At 45.4% G+C, this 21,005-nt stretch overlaps 1 protein-coding gene across 4 annotated transcripts in view; it reads right to left on the reverse strand.

Moving 5' to 3' along the window:
• Positions 1 to 19,896, reverse strand: part of PRP4K (pre-mRNA processing factor kinase PRP4K) — a 390,098-nt gene extending 370,202 nt beyond the window's left edge. For all 4 annotated transcript variants that reach the window (XR_015309884.1, XR_015309883.1, XR_015309882.1 and 1 more), the window contains exon 1: positions 19,828 to 19,896. Coding sequence is in view for 1 of the 4 variants with exons in the window: in XM_086965045.1 (XP_086821171.1) it covers positions 19,828 to 19,862 (35 nt within the window). In the remaining 3 variants the exon portion in view is untranslated. The remainder of the gene's footprint in view (positions 1 to 19,827) is intronic.
• Positions 19,897 to 21,005: the final 1,109 nt, after the last annotated feature.

Consider the following 21,005-nt stretch of genomic DNA (forward strand, 5'->3'; position numbering starts at 1 on the left):
CGGTAGCAGGATCAAGTGGGCGCCGCCCCGCCTGAGTCTCCAGCACTGTATGGGCGAAGTGCAACCGGGGCCTTGCCGATAATGGAGCAGGGTGGGCGTCTCGGGGGTACCAGCAGCCCCGGTCCAGGCCTCTCCAGCACTCCGACCTCTAGTTCGCCTCGTGGGGCAGGCCCACACCGCCTCAGCCCCACCGCGTCACAGCCGGGCAGTCAGGGCGTCTCAGCCGGTCCAGGCCTCTACCCCAGGGGTCTCCGTCCACCCTAGTCCGCCCTCTTCAGGCTGTGGGGCAGCAGCGCTACCCCAAGCCCCGGTCCTCCGCTCAGCTCAGGACTTCCAGGGGTCCCCCCCCCCTCTCCTACGGACCTCTCACCGGCAATCCTCGCGGGCAGGGGGCAGATCAGGCGGTGGGGCACCGCATCCAATGGCGCCACCGGCGGCGGGAATATCCGGGCCACAGCGTCCGCGCTCCGGCGCCCCTGCCTGCAGCCCCCGACCCTCCACTCAGCACTCGGGGTCACAGGGTGTCGTCCGCTCCTCTCGGCCGCCGCGGGGTCGGGGTCCTCGTTCCAGGGGTCCACTTCCGGTCCCGGGGCCTCCGGCGTGCCGCCCCCTCTCAGCCCTCGTCCTCCGGGTGCTGCTGTCACCCGAGGCCCCGGTCTGCAGCGCGACACCAGGCCCCTCCTTCAGCCACGGCGCACCTCCGAGGTCCCTGCCGCCAGAGCTTCAGGAGTTTCAGCGGGGCAGGCGGGGGTTAGGAGCTTCAGTATGCAGCCGTTTTTATGTGTGAACGGCCCCTCGGCGTGGGTTGCAGGATCAAACCTCCCCCAGCGGCACCGGAGCACTAGCAAACTCCGTCCGCCATGTTGGCCTGCTAGCCACGCCCCCCCTCGCTTCCCTTGATGTTATGAGGCCTCTTCTCCTCTTGCTCCCCACACTGCAACCCTTTCTCCGACCCCCTCAATGCAAGCTCTCTTCCACAAATCCGTGCACGGCTCTCCTTGTGGTTTTTGGCGCACACTGTATCGAGCGCATCGTGGTATCTTGTAATCTGGGATTAGGCACAGTTCAGTGTGCTGCCTGTTCCCAGGACCCCTCCACTCTAACTCCACCTCCTTGCCCCCCTGCGGCCCCCACCGACCTTCATAGCAGAGACCACAGACACTGGCAAACTTCAGAGGCCTGCAGATGCCCGGAGGCTGCGGGGACGCCAGCAAGAGACAGCTGCAATCACAGGTCTGATAGATCCTCCTCCCACCTCCACTTCAGCGCACCCCACTTTCTCATGGCCCCGCGCTTTCTCCCCCTGAGACAGGTTCTCTCAGCTGTGCCCACAACCACCTAGACCCCTCATTAAGACGCTTTCCTGGAGCCCTCACATCCCCTCGGCACCGGCGGCTGTGCCCGGCTCCCCGGTACAGGCTAGGATAAGCAGTGGTGGGGCTCGGCTGGCAGGGGCACACGCATTGACGAGGCGGGCACAGAGAGCAAACCATGGCAATGGGTGTGGGAAGGCCTAGCAAGGGGTAGGGTGTGCCATGGCTCACTGTAAGCAACGGGGGCACAGCCCACAAAATAAAATAAAAGGCACAGGGAGTGGACCATAGCAAGGGGTGGGGGCACATGGGGCTGGAGGTGTGCCAGGGGACAATGTGAACATTTGGGGCACTGGGGTTGAATGGGTGAGGTCCGCGCATTGAATGGGAGCGGAGTGGTGACACAGGACAATGTAAAGAATAAAGGGGAAAATGGAGGGTGAATGTCACAGGTCACGGAAGTTAGCAGGGACCGGAAGGTCAAAACTGACCATAAGTAAAGAATGGCGTGGGAGGAAGCACAAGAAAGATGTCAACAGTGGGGAGATGAGGGTGGGGAAAATGCAGTTGTCGGTAGTGGCACAGCACAAAACATAGGTAGCACCTTTGTTTTTAAGTAGGGGGAATATGTAAAGCCCAAGTATGTTGCAGTTTCGTGTATGATAGCAAGACCATGCGTCAACGCGCTTACTTAATATGATTTTGTCTTCCATTAGTGAGTGCATTCTTGCCGCTTTATACAGTGTTTGTTGAAAAGACGAGAACGGTAAGTTCAGTTGTAAGAGGCCTATCATGTTTGTGAGCTTTAAAGAGGACTGTAGGTACTTAGTGAAAACAGACTGATGATCATCTTCTATAGTGCCTTCTAGAGAGCGTTGTTGAGTGTGTTTTGTCGATGGATCGAGATTTTGTACCATGTCTTTCATGATACATATCTTCCATCTAGATACTCCTGCTGCCGTCCAAACTCCTGCTGCCGTCCAAACTCCAACCGGACAGTCGCCGTCCAAACTCCTGCTGCCGTCCAAACTCCAACCGGACCGTCGCCGGTGAGGAGTTCCGAGGTAGAACAAATACTGTTTTGTAAGTCCAAATGTGAAGAGTTTCCAGGATTGCTGCATCCTTCCCATGCTGGACTACACTTGCTTAGGCCAAGGTTGATAGAAGTTTTGATAGCTAGTAGTGGCGCAAACGATGGCCCTTTTAGGCTCTTTGCAATTGAACAGAAGGCTAATATTAGGCCATTTCCTTTTTTTATTAGATACTCTTGTATTTGAAAAGTGAGTGTCTATGTGTACAACCAGGTGCTTGTAATTGCTGATTGTTTCTGGATTTATATTGCCAAGTTTGAATGGAGGTTGTTTCTGGGCACGACGACTTATGGGAATCACTTTTGTTTTGTTGTGTTTATTTCTATCAGATTTGCCTTGGCGAAGTGTCCCAGCTCATTGATCGCTTTTTGAAGGCCAATTTTTGTATAGCTCAACAGTACTACATCGTCATAGGTGTGTAATGGGTAATATACCCAAGCATGGGGGATGCAAGTTAACCTGCTCTAGCATTGGCGAGATATCAGCCATAAAACGGTTTACCAAGTGAGGTGCTAAAACGCAGCCTTGTTTTAGTCCAGCCTCCGTACAGATTTTCCTCGTCAGCCTTCTGCCATCAGCCATTTTAACAGGCATCCACATATTTGAGTACAGTTGCATTATGGCTATGAGAGTTGGTTCCAGGAGACGCCAAAGCTTTAGTTTGTTCCATAGAAGGCCTCTGTTAACTCAATGAATGTGGCCTTAAAATCTATGAAACATAAATCCAGATGTTTTCGCTGCTGTAGACTCTTGTCTGCCATTAGACCTAGGTCAAGGATATTTGTGGGGGTGCTGGAGCCCCTGAGGAATCCAAACTGGTTAATAGGGATTTTAGGTCTCGTGGCGATTACAGCACGAAGCGCTGTCTTGCCAGAGACCTATTGTGAGCGACGCTGCTTTCGAGGAGACAGCACCTGGCCACGCGCATTTCCTCTCCGAGAAGACAATCGGAGCGGGCCACTCGCACGCGAACGCGCTCGCTGTGGCCAGCTGCTGTCTCCTGGGAAGCTCCAAGAACACACACGCATGCGCATACACAGAGAAACACACACGAGCGCCCATGCACGCACGCACACATACATACAGAGAACCCCTCCCACCACCGCCGTCGCATACATACACACACGCGCACACACACACAGACACACACGTGCACACATCCCCCTCACACCCCACTCACCAGGTTATTCTCGCGTGTCCCTCCGCAGCCAGCGGGTCATTCTGGGCAACAGGCGGGGGCCGCGGGGCTCTCCACGAGCACGGGAGCCCCGCTAGCTGAGACGCAAATCTTCCGGCGGGCACAGGAGCGCGGGGTAGGCTCCCGTCTGCTTCCTGTATTTGTCCGGCCCCGCCCCCGTCCCAACAAAGGTTGCCTGGCTTCCTGTTGAAGCCGGGCTGCGGCGGTGAGTTTGCTTGTTTGTTTCTTGACTAAAATTTAAGACAGCGTATTTCACTGGGGACACAAATCCCTTGGCTGGACATATAACTAGAAGGACATAGAAGTCATATTGCTAAAAGTGTTTTTAAGAATCGAAATTAGCATTGTGTGACTAGGAAAAGAGGAACACAAGCCTTTTTCGCATTGAACATAGAACCGACACTCCAATTGCCTTTTCTTTCACGGCAACAAACAAGGCGACACCAAGCATGAGTTACCAGGAATGTGTTTTGTTAATTTTAGCCACAATTACTTTTTTTTTTTGCATTCTTAAAAAAATCCGAAAAACACAATTTAGAGGCTTACAGGTCGAGTGTTCGGTGATTTTTCTATGACAGTGGTATTCACTGGGAAGGCGCATGCCATCCAAAATTATTTGGAAACGTGTGTCTCGGGCAGAGAACCAGCGGCACATGGCAGTGGTTGAGACAAATATGCGTTCGTGGAAATAGGCGTGCATTTGCCCCCCGCTCCTCTGTGGTGCACACGCACCACTGGTTTCCATTAATAATTGCTGGAAGACACCCATTCAAACAGCTGCAGGGCTAACACAGCATCCGCAATTCCGTTTACATTTAAAGTACGGCTCCTGTCTATCTTTCCATGTGCATACTCCTGTCTGTTCTTGCCTTTGTTTCCCTCCGGCTGCGTGACCCCTTTATCGCCCTTCCATTTGTCCCTCTGTCCCTGCCATAGTGCCTGTCCCTGTCCTGTTGTCTGTGTGATTTTACCTATATGTGCCTGGGTCTGTCTTTGCCTCTGAGGACGTCTGTCTGACTGCTCGGTGTGCGTCTCGGTATGCCCTTGTGTGTCTTTTTGTCTGTGCGTCTGTTTACCCGCTTGTGTGCCGCTCTTACCTGTGTGTACCTCTGTCTGTTACTTGTTTTATGTCCTTTGCTCTTTCGGTCTCCGGCAGGCCCCCTCACCCCCACCCTTGCACTCCTTCCCCAAAGCAGGATATGACTAATAAAAATGAGTCTTCCCAACCCTCCTCTTCGCTCAGCCCTACTACTGCTCCTTCAAAAACGTGTGCTTTTTTCTTGCAACGTTTTGATGTTTCTGAACATCGGCATATTTTCCTAAGAACTCACAAGGCAACTAAATAGGGGGAGGGGACCCACCCACTATGCCTGGCAGTGGGGGTTGGGGTTATTGCTCTTCAGACTAATGATAAACACTCTTCCAATTGAAAAAAAGTCTCAGCTCATCCTCTGCCCTGTTGTAAAATGTTAATTCTGTGGCTTAATACTCACTGAGCAAAAACCTGTGTGCCGGTTTGTGCCCATAATAAACAAGTGCATTTCCCAGTCGCAGCAAAAAGGGTTCGATTGCAACGAAGGACAGACTGCTAATTTTAGGCTTGCACTTCGACTGTGTTCCATATTTTTCTCTCATAGATATGATCACAATAATGCGTCTCTTTAAACATTTATTTCTGTATTTAAGATATATAAGATGTTGCCTTTCTGCCCGTCTTAATTTGCTGCTCCCCATGGTCAATGTTTGTGTGGAAGTCCCCAGTCACTGTTCCTTCACGAGACCGTCCTCTGGGGCACAGATGGCTCCCTCCGAACTCCAGACACAAAGGGCAGTCGGCACTCCTAGAGCAGAACGGGGCAAGGGTCAAGTTTGTTGGTGCTTTGGGATGTTTAAAAAATAAAGAAAACAGTAAACCAGTGGAAGGGTTGATGTGAAAGAAGGAGAGGTGAGGAGTGTTAAAAGTACTCTGTGCTGCTGCATTTCTACGTAGGGCTCTGCCTTCGCAGAGCTTTCATGGCTCTCGTGGACACCCTTGGTGTGTGTGTTTCCTGCCCTTTCCTGTGACCCTGTTGCTTTTCTGTTTAAGTGTTTTCTGGGGGCCTACTGAGGAAAGGAGTGGGATGTGTCAGCCTTCCTGCACCCAGCACATTACTCGCACTAACTATCACACTCTCACAGACTCTCCCTCTCTCACACTCTCACTAACACTCTCACTGTCTCACTGACACTCACTCACACTCACTCACTCACACTGACTCTCACTCACACTGACTCTCACTCACACTGATTCTCTCACTATCACTGACAGACTCTCCCACTCTCTCACTCACTGTCAATACCAGACTCTCACTGACTGACTCTCCCACTCACTAACTCACTCACTGTCCAGACTCTCACTGACCGACTCACCCACTCTCTCTCACTCACTAACTGACTCCCTCACTCACTGACTGACTCGCCCACTCATTCTCACTCACTGACTCACTCACTCTCAACACATATTGCAGTACAAATCCAATAGGTGTCACATTTGCGAAAGTTATAACTATTGGCATTGTCATACACAATGCCAATAACTCAAACTTTAATGCTGCGAGACCTATTGCATTCTGACGAGTCTACAAGATCGTTGAGGATCAATGAAGCATAGTATTTTGCTTCCGAGTCTATTATGGCGATCATTCTGTAATTTGCTGAATCTAGAAGCATATTTGTGTTGCCCACCTCTGGAACAAACGGGACAACAGTACCGCCCAAAAGTAAGGGTCCCATTTGTAGATCGCTTGCGGTATGCCACTCGGACCTGCTGCCCCGTCCAGTAGGTCCGATCTTATTACTTTGGATATTTTCTCTCCTGTGTATTGATTTCGGGATTGCTCCATTGCTCTTAAGATTCTTTAAATATCTTAATCGTTGTGTGTGCAGATTTGGCCTGCTCTGTTGAACTAGCCGATTCTAAATATTTTATATGAGCACATTGTTTTTAGGGGGGGATGATTGACAGGGTTGTTATACTATGATCCATGGCTAAAGAATGATTGGATGTCCCAAAGCATCATCACTTTTGTTGGCCACTTTAATGAAGGTGAAAGTTTAGTAAAGTGTCCAGGCTGGTTCTGTGACGCAAGCAGCACTGATTACCTTTGGAGATCTTGTAAGGTCGTTTCCTAGCTCCCGAAGGCTCTCGCATTTGATGGTTTTGCATTAAATAGAAGATTGGACCAGATGTTATCTGATTGGGTTCTTTTATCTTCCCGGATTTGCTTTTTGTACTGCTTCGAGGTTTTTAATGTTTTCCCACGTAGCTTTAGATACAACTGTGCCCCTGACAGATCTATTTACGCCTCTTAAATCTTTTCTTAGGCCCTGAATTTTTTGCTCAGTCGTTTGTACTGGCTGTATCTTGATCCTCCAGACTGGTTTACTATGAGAGCATCCTTTAGTAGATTGGTCTTTCAAGCTCTCTCCTGTAGCGTACTCTTATCAATTTCTTTGCCCTGGTAACTATTTCAGGGAGTAAGTTACTCAACCATCTTAGGCATTTGAGATGAATCTCTGTTATTAACCCTGCCTCTGGTGGTACGGTTGTGAGTCTTGGTAGGGAAGTTATCAATTCAAGATGTTGACACAAATAATCACTTTTGGTGGTGTATTCGATTGGGCAAGCAGTGGTAGTGTGAGAATTGTGTAGTCTATTACTGACCGGGCAAACAGGCCGGGATATGGGCAGGTCGGGGTCTATCCTGCTGAGTTCTTCCATTTAACACTCTCATACCAAAATATTCTAGGTCTGTAACTAGTTTCTGCCCACTTAAATCATGTTTCAGGATTGAAGGTTTTTGAGGTTGTACCGCCCATATTGCATTTGCTGCTGTTAGATTATTATCCTCCTCTGATGTGTGTATTCAATTTTAGTTGAAATTGCCAGTTAAACTTATTTCCCATGTTGAGTGTTCAAACCTTGATTCTGTCATTGCACTTGTCAATTTATTGAAAAGGGCTTTTTTTGTTTTGCGGCTCTGGGTGTGCATCAACATTGATAAGATTGATTGTGCTTTCTACTTTGTTGGTCCATTTGTATCATCTGCATCCATTTGTATCATCTGCATATCTGTTGTGGTAGGCATTTGAGCAGATGCGATGTTCAATGCAGTGGAGATGTAAATGGCAAGGCCACCCTTTGGTCTACCATATAGTTGGGATCTTGTTGCTTTCACATGGTGGAGAATGTAACCTGCTATTTGGACTGGGGTGATCAGCCATGTTTCTTGAAGGGCTACTAGTTCATAGTTTTTCCAGTAATCCAGTGGCTAGTTGTACTCAGTTTGGGCTTTGCAGCTGCAATATTCCACAACAAAAGGTTTAGGGATGCCTGCTGGGACATTCTGCTGTTATTACGGAGTCATTCTCATCATGTGGCTTTTGTTCTCGTTATCCCAGATTGTATTCACATCGCTCACAGAGGGCTGCATCCTGCAATCTGTGGGGGTTCATTGTTTCCTTTTGCATATTCTTTGTAGGAAGCCCTCTACTCAAGCACTTCTCTTTTGGTTATTTACGCAATATTTAACCCATGGATTCTGCGGTTAGAGAATGTGTTGCGTCCAACATCGAGGTATCCTTATGAATATTTTTGGGATCTTCCTTGGCTTCTTGATTTGTTGCAGGGGTGATTGAATTTTGTTTCTTCTGCTTAAAGTTGAAGATTGGATAAAATCTGTTCTCCTGCTGATCTTTCTTTTGATTGTGCTGTAGATCCTTTCTGGCCTTCGTGGCACGTCTCCTCAGCCTTTTTGTTTGAAAATGAGTTATCTTTGTAGTTTTGCTGGTTTGATTGCTCAGTTAAGTCTGGGTTGAGATGACTGAATTTATGTATTCTAGCCAAGCATTGCCTAATGTACCATCCTTCCTGAGTGCATGGGCCAGTTACTTTGGTGTTTGTTATTTACTTTGTTTTTGTGTGTTAGTTTCGGGTCATTGCTGTTCATCTACTCCAGCGAGCTTGATATTTTGATTATTGTTTGTTGTCAGGTTGGTTTATTATTGGAATACTGGTTCACGTGTCATCTGGGTTCGCCGTTATGACCTTAATGCCAGCATTAAATACCTGGTATTTGTATGGGAGATTGACTCAAGCCAGGAGGCATTCGGTTTTTCCATATTCGAGTTATCCCCCTGTATGTCCGCCTTCAATATCTCCTGCCTTGGAGTAGAATGAGCTGCTTTTCTGGAGTGCACTTGGGCATAAGTAACTGTCCTTTTGCTATTGATGTGATTTGTTTTTAATTCCTCTTGCTGGGTGGCGGTTACTATGAAACTGATTTATGATGTGGTGCGGGTCTCTTTCAGTTGCTATTAGGCTCTGCACTAAAGATTAAGTCCTCTTCTTATGAAGTGCCAAGCTTTTGAGGCATCAGTGGTTTGGGTAGGCCCGTGATTTTATCTGTTGTTGCATAAATGACTGTGGTTGGATCCTTCAAGAAGGTGGATGGTCCACTCTGGTTTATTGACCCAACAACTGAATGTATGGGTGAGATTATTGTACCAGAGGTTTGTATTGGCTGTGTTATACTTTCCTGGAGGGTGTTAACACTTTTTGAAATTTACTTTTGATTTTATGTTTTTTGTGTTATTTGTTTTCTAGCCTTCCCAGATCTCATTTTCCTGCAGCTGTATTAACTTGTCAATTTTGTTGAATCAAGCGCCCACAGGCTCTCCTTCGACTTGCACCTCTGCTGTCTTTTTGGAACTGTTTTGTCTTATGCCAGGTTGTCCAGACTGTGGTTTTATGACTTCTTGTTTTTCTGGATGACTCTTTAGTGTTTTGGGCGTTCCACGCCTTGCTGTAGTTGGCAATAGCTAGTTTTATACAGGAGGGTGATGGTGGATGAGGCCCTGCAGAAACCACTTGCTTGGTGCTCCACACCCTGCAGCAGGTTAGGTTTGTCTTTGCTTGTCATTTGTCGCGCTGGAAAGGTGTTGCAGTTTTTAGGTCTCTCGACCTATCAATGCGCGCAAGCGCATTGAGCGGAGCGAGAATTCAAGTCCTCAAAATCCTCGTCAAACCAAGGGCTTTTTGCTGCGGTTTTCTTTAAGTTCACGTGAATCACGTGACCAAACAAGCACGTGCATCAGCCTCCCTCCCTCCCTCCTACTTTCAGTTTCTCCTGCCCCCATCCGGCCTCTCTCCAAGCGCATCGCGCTTTCGCACACAGGCATTCCGCCTGCCACACTTCTCCTGCCTCGCATTCCCGCCCCCCCACCAGGCTCTCCCGCCCCCATCCGGCTTCCCTTCGGCCTCTCTCCAGATAACTCAGCCTCCAAAACGTACAAATCTTTGAGCCAGTCTGTTCCTTACATTTGCTTTGCTTTCTTGTCAGTCTCATGTGTATGCTTCTTATCCAATGGCTTTCCTTCTTTTAGCATGTGACCCTTCAAAGAAGCATTGGCTCTTTACTAGACTTTTGATTGGATGACATGAATTGTTTCCTTCCACTGCTTACTTTCTGGAAACTATTTTTTTTTCTTTTTATTTCAGGACTCCATCAGAGCGCATGTTTTATCTCTCTTGCCAGGATATGCTCCATTTCTTCCCTGCTCCGCCTCTTACCCTGTGACGTGGACCCAGTGCTCACTCCCTGAAGACTCAAGGTGCACATCGGCAACACGAAAAGCAGCCAAGTACTCCAGAAACATGCGTGACTCGCTGCTCAGAGTCTTGTGGTTTCTTTGCATTCCGGTGCTTGTGGTCCTAACTTTATAATGTGATAAACAAGACTGCACGTCCCAGAATGCAAAGAAAAGGCCTAGACTCCACGAGGTACTTACTTAGAAATGGATGCACGCATGGCGTGGGAAACTTGGAAGTTCTGGGATCAGCTGCGTGTGGCTAAACACCACAGGCAGGACTGGCTCTCAGTTGTTGTAATGTCCTCCTCAGTGGCACTCGAGGTTTGATCGTTCTTAGAAGGATGAAAGCCCAAGATGACCCTGCATGGATGCATGCCTCTGTTACAGGGTGCAAATCTTTATCGCGCTTTCGCACACAGGCATTCCGCCTGCCACACTTCTCCTCCCTCGCATTCCCGCCCCCCCACCAGGCTCTCCCGCCCCCATCCGGCTTCCCTCCGGCCTCTCTCCCCGTGAGCTCCTCGCTCACATTCCCGCCCCCCCACCAGGCTCTCCCGCCCCCATCCGGCTTCCCTCCGGCCATTTGCCACACTCCTTGCCTCTGCCACAAAGGACTCCTCCCCCCCGTCACTCTCCAAAACAGCTTTGTGCGACGTCTGTATTCATTACTGGGATATGTTGGCGCTCGTAATTGCTTATTGGCCTTTACTAGGACAGTGAATATTTGTATTATATGGGGGGTCTTTTGCTGTTTGCCAGAGAGTCACTACACTCACTGCACCCTACCTCACTCACGGATCGGTCTTCACTCACCAAAAATACCATGCAGAAGTACAGTGTTACATGGATATGTTGCCTGGGCACGTTCTATTCTGTGCAGTGATACATTGCAATAAGAGGACACAGATGTACAGAAACATACGTGATTGCTCGGCTTGTTCAGTTTGTCGGGCGCTATTCTGTTTCCTGGGGGAGACGGGACCAGATCCCAGTCATCTGGTGGGTGATAGCGGCCGATATAGCGCTTGGCGCCTGACGGTGACATAGCACTACTGACAGCACCGCCGGCGCCCAGCCTGACAGCTATCAGCATAGGTTCCCTCCCGCCCCAGCCAGTCCCAAGATAATTTTAATTATCTATGATGCAGTAGGACGACCATCGCTCTAAGCCCCAGAAACCTATTATTGAACTTAATCAACCTCGGAGTAGCAAGGCGGGCAATCTGCTGATGAGCCTGTGGTGTGTAGGCCCTTCGATGGGCCGCTTTTGTGCCCGTCTCAGTCTCCACTGCAAATGACACATCATCAAGGCTGTTAAAGCCTCTACATACATCTAAGCACCTTGACGGCGATGCTAGTTACTGATACTTAAATAGGTATATCGGGTTATATATTTTTTGTGATTACTGTGTAATTTGAGGTCTCACGCCTTCATCCTCACAACACCACACACCATCGGAATACACACACCCTCCCCCTCACACCACCTCACACACACTCACCCTCACACAAAATTACACTCAAAGACCCATACACACCCTCAATAACATTCTCAAAAATCACACACACTAACACACTCAATACCCTATCAGCATCACACATCATATCACAATCAATCAAGCTTTTCAAACACACTCACACTCTCTCACGTTACACAAATGTCACAAAAAGACGTTAATATTTCACTTCTGTTCTTTTATTTTCCTCACAATAAAATACACTGAACATAATCTTCACAAAAGGTATTTACAACAGTTTAAGCTATTGCCATTATAAATTACAATAACTTTTATTTAAGTATTAATTATTTTAAAATTTTCATAACCATTGTTATTTGTAATATCAATACATCTAAGTCACGTAAATACAAAACATTTGCATTACAAATACTATGAGTGTCACATTTGCAAAAGTTTAAAGTATTGGCATTGTAAATGACAAAACTATTATTTTCGCAATTTTCATAACCAACACATAAATATAAAATGTGTCATTTACAAAACCAATAGCTCCAACTTTCCTACTGCGAGACCTATTGGCAACGCCAGTGCTTGTTAGGGGAGTGTTGAAGCGTGTAGGGGCAGACCAAACCAACTGCAAACTGTGTTCAGGAAGATTTGGTGGATGGAGCAGAGTGGGAGCATACCACCCCACCCACTAGCAGCACCCAGTCCTAGCTGGGCCGCTTCCGTGGGGGCCCGGATTCCCTCTTGAGGGACAGTAGCTACTACCGCCTAACTTGTGCCCAGATCTTACCACCAATATCACCAGTTGTCGCCGGACAGCTAGAAGAGTTGATTGCGGAGACTAGAGGTGGACTAGGGAAGTCCTAATCCTCTAACACCTCCCATTCTGCGGAGTGCTATTTTGGATCTGGCCCCTTAGCCCCACACTGCACTGGAGAGGTAAATGGGAGGGTGGGAAGTAGATGGAGTGAAACCAGGCCAGCAGGGCTCAGAGCAAGACAGGGCTGCAGAGTACAGCAGGGTTTCATCCTAGCAGCTCTCTGGCTCAGACTTATTCACCCCCACCTGCCTACAAGCCTCCTGTGAGCACGCCTGTACATGGTTTCTCCTGCTCCTACTCCTGCGGATGCCACTGGTCACTTCTGGGCCCAGAACTCCCATGTGCTGCCTCTGCCTGGATATGCTGCAGCTCCGCAGACCCCTGACTAATCAAGGGCACGTCACTACCTCAAGACATGGCTTCAGTTGTGGCAGTAGTGTGCAGGAGAAGAAGCTGCGTGCTGTGGCTGTCGGGGGCAAAAACTGAAAAACCGGCAGCAGTATGGGCGACGGCTCTCCGTGCTGCACTGCGATTCAGGACCGCCCACTCATGAATGACGTCAAGAGGTACGGGTTTGCTTCACACCAGTTTCCAAAAGGTGATGAGAGGTTCAGAAGGGCCGCTTTTGGCCGCCATAAGTGTGGCAGGGTATGCTCAGACGTGAGTCCCTTGCTCACTTTGCCACTGGATTCAATCAAGCCGGGCTGAAGACGGCTGGAATGCCAGAAACCGGTCCTCGGAAGCTTGTTTCCGGTCCAGGGAAGACATGGCTTGGCAGTTCGGGCTCGACTGTTCCCATGAGGCACAGGGTCAGACTGATTTGCATATAGCCATGTCTGAACTGGGGTGGCAGAGTGGGCTAAAGAACGGTGATGGATTAAACCCAGATCTTTTGACTGGGTGTGTGTTTGATTGATTCAGATGCTCCGTCCATCACCACCCCCTTTTGTACAGGTTCAGAAGGGCATCACATCTGTGATGTTTTTTCAGGACGGCATCCTAGTTTATGGAGAAGACAACATTAAGCATGATGCCACACCAAGGGAGGTTCTCATTAAATTAAAAGATAGTGGGCTAACCTTAAAGAGGGAGAAATGTAAATTTAAGGTGGGTACTGTTTCCTTTTCAGGGCACACTATCTACGGGGACAAAATCACTCCAAAATTGAAATTTGCAAGATCGCAGATGCACCTACTTCAGGATCAGTTGAGATCATTCCTTGGACTTGCGGAGTATTACTTAAAGTTTGCGTCCAATTTTGCTAGTGTCATTTAACCCTTGGGGTTACGCTTGAAGAAAGGGGAACATTTTGAGTGGTCTCTGGAATGTTAAAAAGCTTTCAGAGAAGTGAGGAGTAGGATTGGAAATATGCATACACAGACATTTAGATTCTACTCACAACTGATGCCAGTATGAAAGGACTAAGATTTCTCTCCCAGGAAATTGAGGGCGAGGTGAAGGTTGTGGCCTTTGCCTCATGATCACTCGAGGGTGCGGAGGAGCAATATTTTGCAGTTTCAGTGAGGCACTTGCCTGTGCTTGGGCAATGGATCATTTTAGTTTTTTTCTGTGGAGTTTACCTTTTGTTGTGAGGAGTGATCATAGGCCTCTTGTCCAGTTATTTGCATGCAAAAATGTTGAACACCGCTCAGCTTATGGATTTCAATTTCCAGGTGGAGTATTTACCGGACAAAAGGAACGTTCACCCAGATTTTCTTTCCAGATTGCCTCTTGAAGGGGGTAAGATTCCAGAGGCAGAAGTTCTTGTGCTCTGAGTCAAGGAATCCGCCTTAAATAAGAGAGTGAGGGTTGGAGGTTGACAAGGATACTGCTCGTAAACTGGTGTATGGGTATGTCATTGGTGGTTGACCTAATCTAAATGCATTTCTAGACAACGCAAGGGGGTTTTGGAGTTTCAGAGAAGAATTGAGCATAGTTAGAGGTGAGTTATACAGAGGAGATAAATTGGCTCCTCCAGAAGCATTGTTTGAAAAGATCAATCTGGTCCATCCATGAGGGACACTTGGCCAGATCTCTTACGAAAGCTAGAGAAAGCTATTGGTGGCCAGGCCTTGACAGGCAGGTGGAGGGTGTTGTGAAAGATTGTCTGCAATGTGCTGGTAGCAATAAAACGAAAGTGGTTAGAACTACTCCCCTATCTCTACTAATGTTCCGGGTGAACCTAGGTATAAATTAGGTCTAGGTTTGATAGGACCTTTCGATTTGTTATTGCCCAATTAAATATTAGTCCTTGTTTTAGTGAATTTGACTTCCAAATAGGTCACGGCTTGTTCAGTGCTTTCAGCTAACACTAGAAATGTACTAGAGTTTGAGAGTGAAGGAGTTCCCAAGATAATTGTGACTGGCAATGGAGTTCAGTTTACCTCACATGAAATGAGAGATTTTCTGAATTATTTTTCTATCACTCATTTCCGCACTGCTCTCTATGCCTCCCAAGCTAATGTCCTGGGGGAGAAAATGAATCAACTGATGAGGGCCAGTGTGCAGACTGTTCTGAACAAGAGACTACCACTCACGGTCATGATAAAAGCTATGGACACATAGGAAAGTGCCTAATAGTCTGACAGGGTTGTGTCTTTTTCAATCATTGAAGGGAAGAATGACTGGATCGAAACTGAACCGACTGTGGTTGTGTCCAAGGAGAGGTGGAGAATCTGTTGTGACTGATAAGGTGATAGCCAATCAGGAAAGGTATAAAAAATGCTTGGATGAAAAACAGTGTGTGTGTGTGTGTGTGTGTCAGTGAGTATGGAATGTTGGTGATTTGGTGTTCGTTAAAAGGCCTAGTTGGTGTCCAAAGAGGGGAGTCCAAATTCCTCAGATCCAAAAATTAAAGGAGGTACAAAAACGTGGCAATACTGGAAGGGGGTGAAGTTTGGAGTATGTCACGCCCAGCAAGATTTTCAAGTGAGAAACAGGAGGAACTTGCAGGGTTTTCATGGGAGGGACCTGAGAAGATATGTGGTAATGACTGTAGGCCAGTGAGAAGTTTGCGTACACAAAGACGACCTGTTCATTTCAGGGATTATTTACCAAATCGGTTCCATGCTTACTAGTTCTGAATGTATGTATGTGCTTGGTGATTATCATAGAAGAGAATTGTCTGGAGTTACATTATTCATCATCATCCTAAACCCTGTGACTTGAGTTAATCCATGTGATTCTATGGTCCATATCATGATTCATTGCTCATATCGCTTTTGAGGATTTAAACTGAACTTTTGTATCCTTGGTCTCTTGATAATTTTCCATATTTTCCTTGTTCCTCCCCTTTTCCTTTCCTCGTTAGGTTTCCTTTTGTCTAACATAATGCAAATACAGTTCTCATGATCAAGGGGGCGGGGGAAGATGTGTTTTTAGCCTGCTGTCCCTTCAACTGCGAGGTTTCATCAGGTGGAAACCTGTGTGTCAGAGATTCCTAATGAAGCAGCTGAAAAGAAGATTACGACTTGATGGCTGTGTACGGAGTTGTCGTGAGGTGGATGCAATAAATGACTTAATCCTGTTAAGTGTTGGAGCACTTCGACAAACACCCATAATTCACTAAAAGGTGATGCCAATATCAAAGAGGTTTTTGCTTCAAACTTGGTGTTTTGCAAAGCTATGCTCTTAAACCACTGATGAACTTACAGATAAACTTAAAGCATAAGCGTCATCTGTGAAACATGCATTATTGAGACCATAAAATGTGCTTTCTCAAAATCAATCAAGAAACTTGAGATGAATTCACTGTTATTTGAAAGATAACTTACTTGTCATATATTGCATTATGGAACTGCAAAGTGATAAATGGTTGGGCAAAGTATACATCATTCAACATTAGAGAACAGAAGAAGCTGAAGCAACCAACAAAAGAACTTCTCTGTACACAATAACTAACTTAGCATCAACAAATGAAAGCAATTTAAAAATTAGCAAAATATGTTGGCTTCTCCCACACAAATAAAATGTATGCTGGTAGTTTGGATAGGTTTTTTTTCTTATATACTTACTGGATAATTGTTGGGTGTCATGTTATGTGACGCTTCAAGGCAGATGCACACAGTTCAAAAAGCACAAACTATTTAGAACATTATATAACATAATGAAAACACATATTAAGTTCTGTATGTCAGTTTGGATTCAGAGTGAGCTGTAATATTTACTAAAGCAATGCAAATATTAAAGAAAGCATGGACAAAACCAGTAGATCTGTGTATCGAACTGAAAGCTTTTGAGTGTCATGAATTAAAGCTGAGAAGGCACAGGAAGATCTCAATGTACGCAGGAAAAATCTGTGGCACCTTGCCCTATACACTCTTACATTATTTAAAGTCTGATTAGTTCAAATGCCTCATGTACAATATCCATTAGGTCAAAATATACAACTAGCTTCAAACCTTTCATTGCTATTCAAAATAAATCTACTACAAACAATAGATTCTAACCGCTGTCAGGCACTCACTCATAAGAGGTTTCTTAAAATGATTAATGCAAGAGTTTTTACAGGCACCCATGAGCAACTAGAACCAAAGTCATTCCAAGAAATCTTAAGACGTTCACAGAATACATGTTATTTTTTTACTTTAGCATTTTTGCTAGTATCAAATTGCTTTCTCCGTAACCAGAAGCTCTATTTTGAACGCACTGCATTAAGACTTTGAATATTACAAATTTAAAACTATGGCCATGTGTGGGTTTTGCCCACAATTTTAATGGACTGCTGGTATTCGTAAGAGGTTTCTTAATGCAAGAATTTCTGTGGCTGCTTTGATTCAATAGAGGTTAGCGTCAGTATCATTGAACGTTTGGCTATTGAAGTACATTCTTCTAGTGAAGCTATTATATGGAGACCTATTAAGCAAGATAGTTTATTGAGGTACTAATGAAGGCCTTAGGAAATATTATACCATATAAAATACAGTGATGTACACCCGAATACAAAGATCACATCAGTTTGATATCTTGGAGAATGTGTTTTTTGTGTGAAGAAGATTCCACTAAAAAGTCTGTAGGCATTCTTTTTAATAAGAGTTTGATTGTTTGAGCAACTCTAAGACTTGGACAAGATCTCTTCACCTTCTAGGGCTCTGCTGCGAGACAAAAACAAGCATGTTAGAGACTGTTTTATGTTACATATACGAGATGCTATATGAGTAGAAGGAGGGGGTTTCTATAAAGTAACGGATTGTCTGTAATAGATTTAGGACAGGAATAAAAGTTAAGATACTATTTGCTTATATTTGGACTAACAAATGCTGCGTTTGAGGACATTGATGCAACAGGTACAATGGATGCCTGTCTCGCTATAGCCCTATTTAAATTGGTTTGCCCCCATTTTATGTGGAACAGATAATTTTAATATAGTGTCCCAACTCAATCTGCAAAATTACTTTGATAGCAAATTCAAACAGGGTGGTATTGGAACCGTAGAAATATTTAAAGAGATTAAAACACGATGCCCCAGATTCTCAGTAAAAGAGGCTGCTATCAAAGCACAAGTTGTGTTGCCCATTATACACATATTATGAAGACCACATCAAAACTTTGAAGTACATGAACAATACACCTATATGGAGATCACCATTTTTACAAACAAGAACACTAAATCGCATATACTTGTCATACTTATACTTGATCTAAAAAATAAACACATGTTTCTGTTACCATGTGATCATATACGTAGCAGGAATTTTAAGGAGAAGAAAAAGATATACAATAATCATCACATTACCATGAGTTTCAAACAATCGTTATGCTTAGCACATCTGGCACATACCAATGTCACAGATAAGAATTATATTTTAACAGTGACCCAAGTTTATAGTATAAATTAATACCAGTGTTTGTACTGCAATGAGCCCTGGACAGTTATATTGTAAACATCAATGTGTCCTGGGGTCCTTCCTAGTAAATGTTCTATCATCAAACTTGCACAGACTTAAGTAATTACAGCCCAGCTTTCATCTAAGTCATTCATCCCGGTCACTACTGTTAAGTTTTTCGATCAGCCCTGCTTCTTGTATGTTTTGAGTCCTCTCTATCCGTTCTTTACTCAGTCCCTGCTTTACCACAAATCAAACAAACCATACGAGTTTTACCAAACTGCACCGTTTGTACAATTTATGTTTTATTGTACGGACAGGTAATACAGTATATGACATTTCTGGTGTTGCAATTAGAGAATGACATTTGTTTAATGTACATTGCATTCAGTATCAAGCTTCTGGTGTTCGAGGTAAACTTACGCGCCCAAGTACCCACCATGATGAACCCCTGACCCCGCCCCCCAATAACGGCCCTGTAGTTGTATGCAGTAATATGTTTTATCTGTGCTGGTTTGAAGGTGACACACTATTTGAGGTACCTTTGCTGGCCTTCCATAGCAGCGTTGGAGTGCACTTGGCAGTCGCTTACCGGCCTGAGATGTGAACTGCTCAGTACCCTGAACTACACTGACATACCTGGGCAGGGAAGGGTAGGTTAGGAACTGTATGTCAGTGTACGCTTATTTATTTGTGTATACGGAAAATACTAAAGGAAGAACAATGTTAGAAAGTAACCGATGCCTTAGTCGGCTCGCTAGAAGTTACTTACATGTGAAGACGTTGCGCTGAACTCATGCACAGTTTGAGACCTGTGATATGTGTGTACTTATAATAAAACAATTAAAACATCCTCCGTAGAGAAATTTAAAGCTTCGATGCCATTAACACAATTACGCTGTTACTGTGTACGTACTAACAAAATGAGTTACTCTGTAAACTATCCGACAAAAATGTCTACTCTTTGTATACAAGTGGATCTTTCATTGGTCATAATCCTCTGCAAATTTCTATTATTGGCTTTCAAAGCGCACATCCAACTTAAATATCACTAGCCCCATAAAACAGTTCTGCACAATAACGAGAACCTCCCAAGTTTTCATTAGTTCGCTGCATCGCGTCATCTGCCATGCGTCCTTGTCACAATTCGGAATGTGGTATCCAAGGCGTCGAAAATGAAAAGATTCACTAGAGACCAAAACGAGGAAGGTTTAACTGGTTTCATTTACGTGGGATATATTGAAGGTACCCAAAAATGTCAACAACGTAACTAGAGGCTTCACATGAATGAAGGGAAAGGCAAAGCTGCCCACGTCTCCTATTTGTCAAACAACCCCCAGTTTCACCTTATCCGCACCCAGAATACACAGTTCTTCTATTCCAAAGCCTTATACGCATGACTACCAATCGCTCTCCGACACCCCTACTTTCCTAGATAAGGACCACAGGCAACGAACATTCATGATCACATAGAGAATGCTTACTCGAGATCCACCAGCTCAGGCTCCTCGGCAGCCATTTTCAACCCCCGAATGTCCTCGATCGCGGACTGCGCATGCGTCACAGGTCAGTGTCACCAACACACAAATCCGAAACAAGAACGACCACCTTTGAAAACAAACCTAAAACAAAATATACTAATGCCGATTGAAGGCCATCAATAACACAGCCATCAAAACTCAAGAAAGCAATTTATAAGGAATGACGTTATCATTTTCTTTTCAACATGCTCCCAGTTGTTTTTCTTTCTAGATATGCTGAACTGTTGTGTTGAGTAGTAATATTCCGATTTGAATTACATTTATGTGATGTCATCTTGCGTTATTAAAGTTACATTTGACAGTAGAAACCGGAAGAAAACACCATTTTAAAGTGCTTTTCCCCTCAAGTGACGTTTGTCATAAAAGTAAACCTTCACGTTATAATATGGCCGCCTTGTATGGTGCTTTGTGAGTTACAAGCTGATTCCACCACTTCGCATTCATGCACGCATCTGTTTAAACAGTCGGCCACGAGCCTTGTTGAGTTGTTGTTAGGTCGGTAGCCAACATATGCTGTCATCAGAACAGATGAGGGGATTGAGCTGTGATATACAAGCCCAAATATTGCAACAAGCGTTTGAACAAATTTATAAGTGGCGCGGAGTAAAAAACGCATTGATATTTGTATGACACTGTTAACTGCAATTTACGGCAGATGACCCAGGGCCCAAAAGAGAAACTGCGTATGGTGAGAAGCTGGCTGGAAAATCTGTACGAGCATTTAGACGAAGAGGATGTATCATTGACATTTCTGAGTTGCGGAATTCCCGAACTACAATAGTTATTTTTGCGAAATCCTTGTGATGTAGAGTTTGCTATTTGCAGAAAATGCCAACCTAAATAAATACGCTTATTTAAGCGTGTTTCCAGTATTAATCAAAAACGGGAATATCATTCGCTTAAGTGATTAGAATGTTTGTACCATGTTGCAAATGTAAAACTCATTTCCCCAGTAAATTCACTGAAAGATGGTACCGGTTGCTTGAAAATGGCCTCTGCAAAACTGGCATAAACTTTAACGTTTAACCTCTATGTCTTCTATTTTAGTGTCCTACGTGCAGGCTTTGACGTGACGCTCTTCTCAGTTTTTGTTTCTACACAAAACTGTTGTTAGCATTATT

The sequence above is a fragment of the Lissotriton vulgaris genome, chromosome 4_1 (genome assembly GCF_964263255.1).
Source record: "Lissotriton vulgaris chromosome 4_1, aLisVul1.2, whole genome shotgun sequence".
NCBI classification, from domain to species: Eukaryota; Metazoa; Chordata; class Amphibia; order Caudata; family Salamandridae; genus Lissotriton; species Lissotriton vulgaris.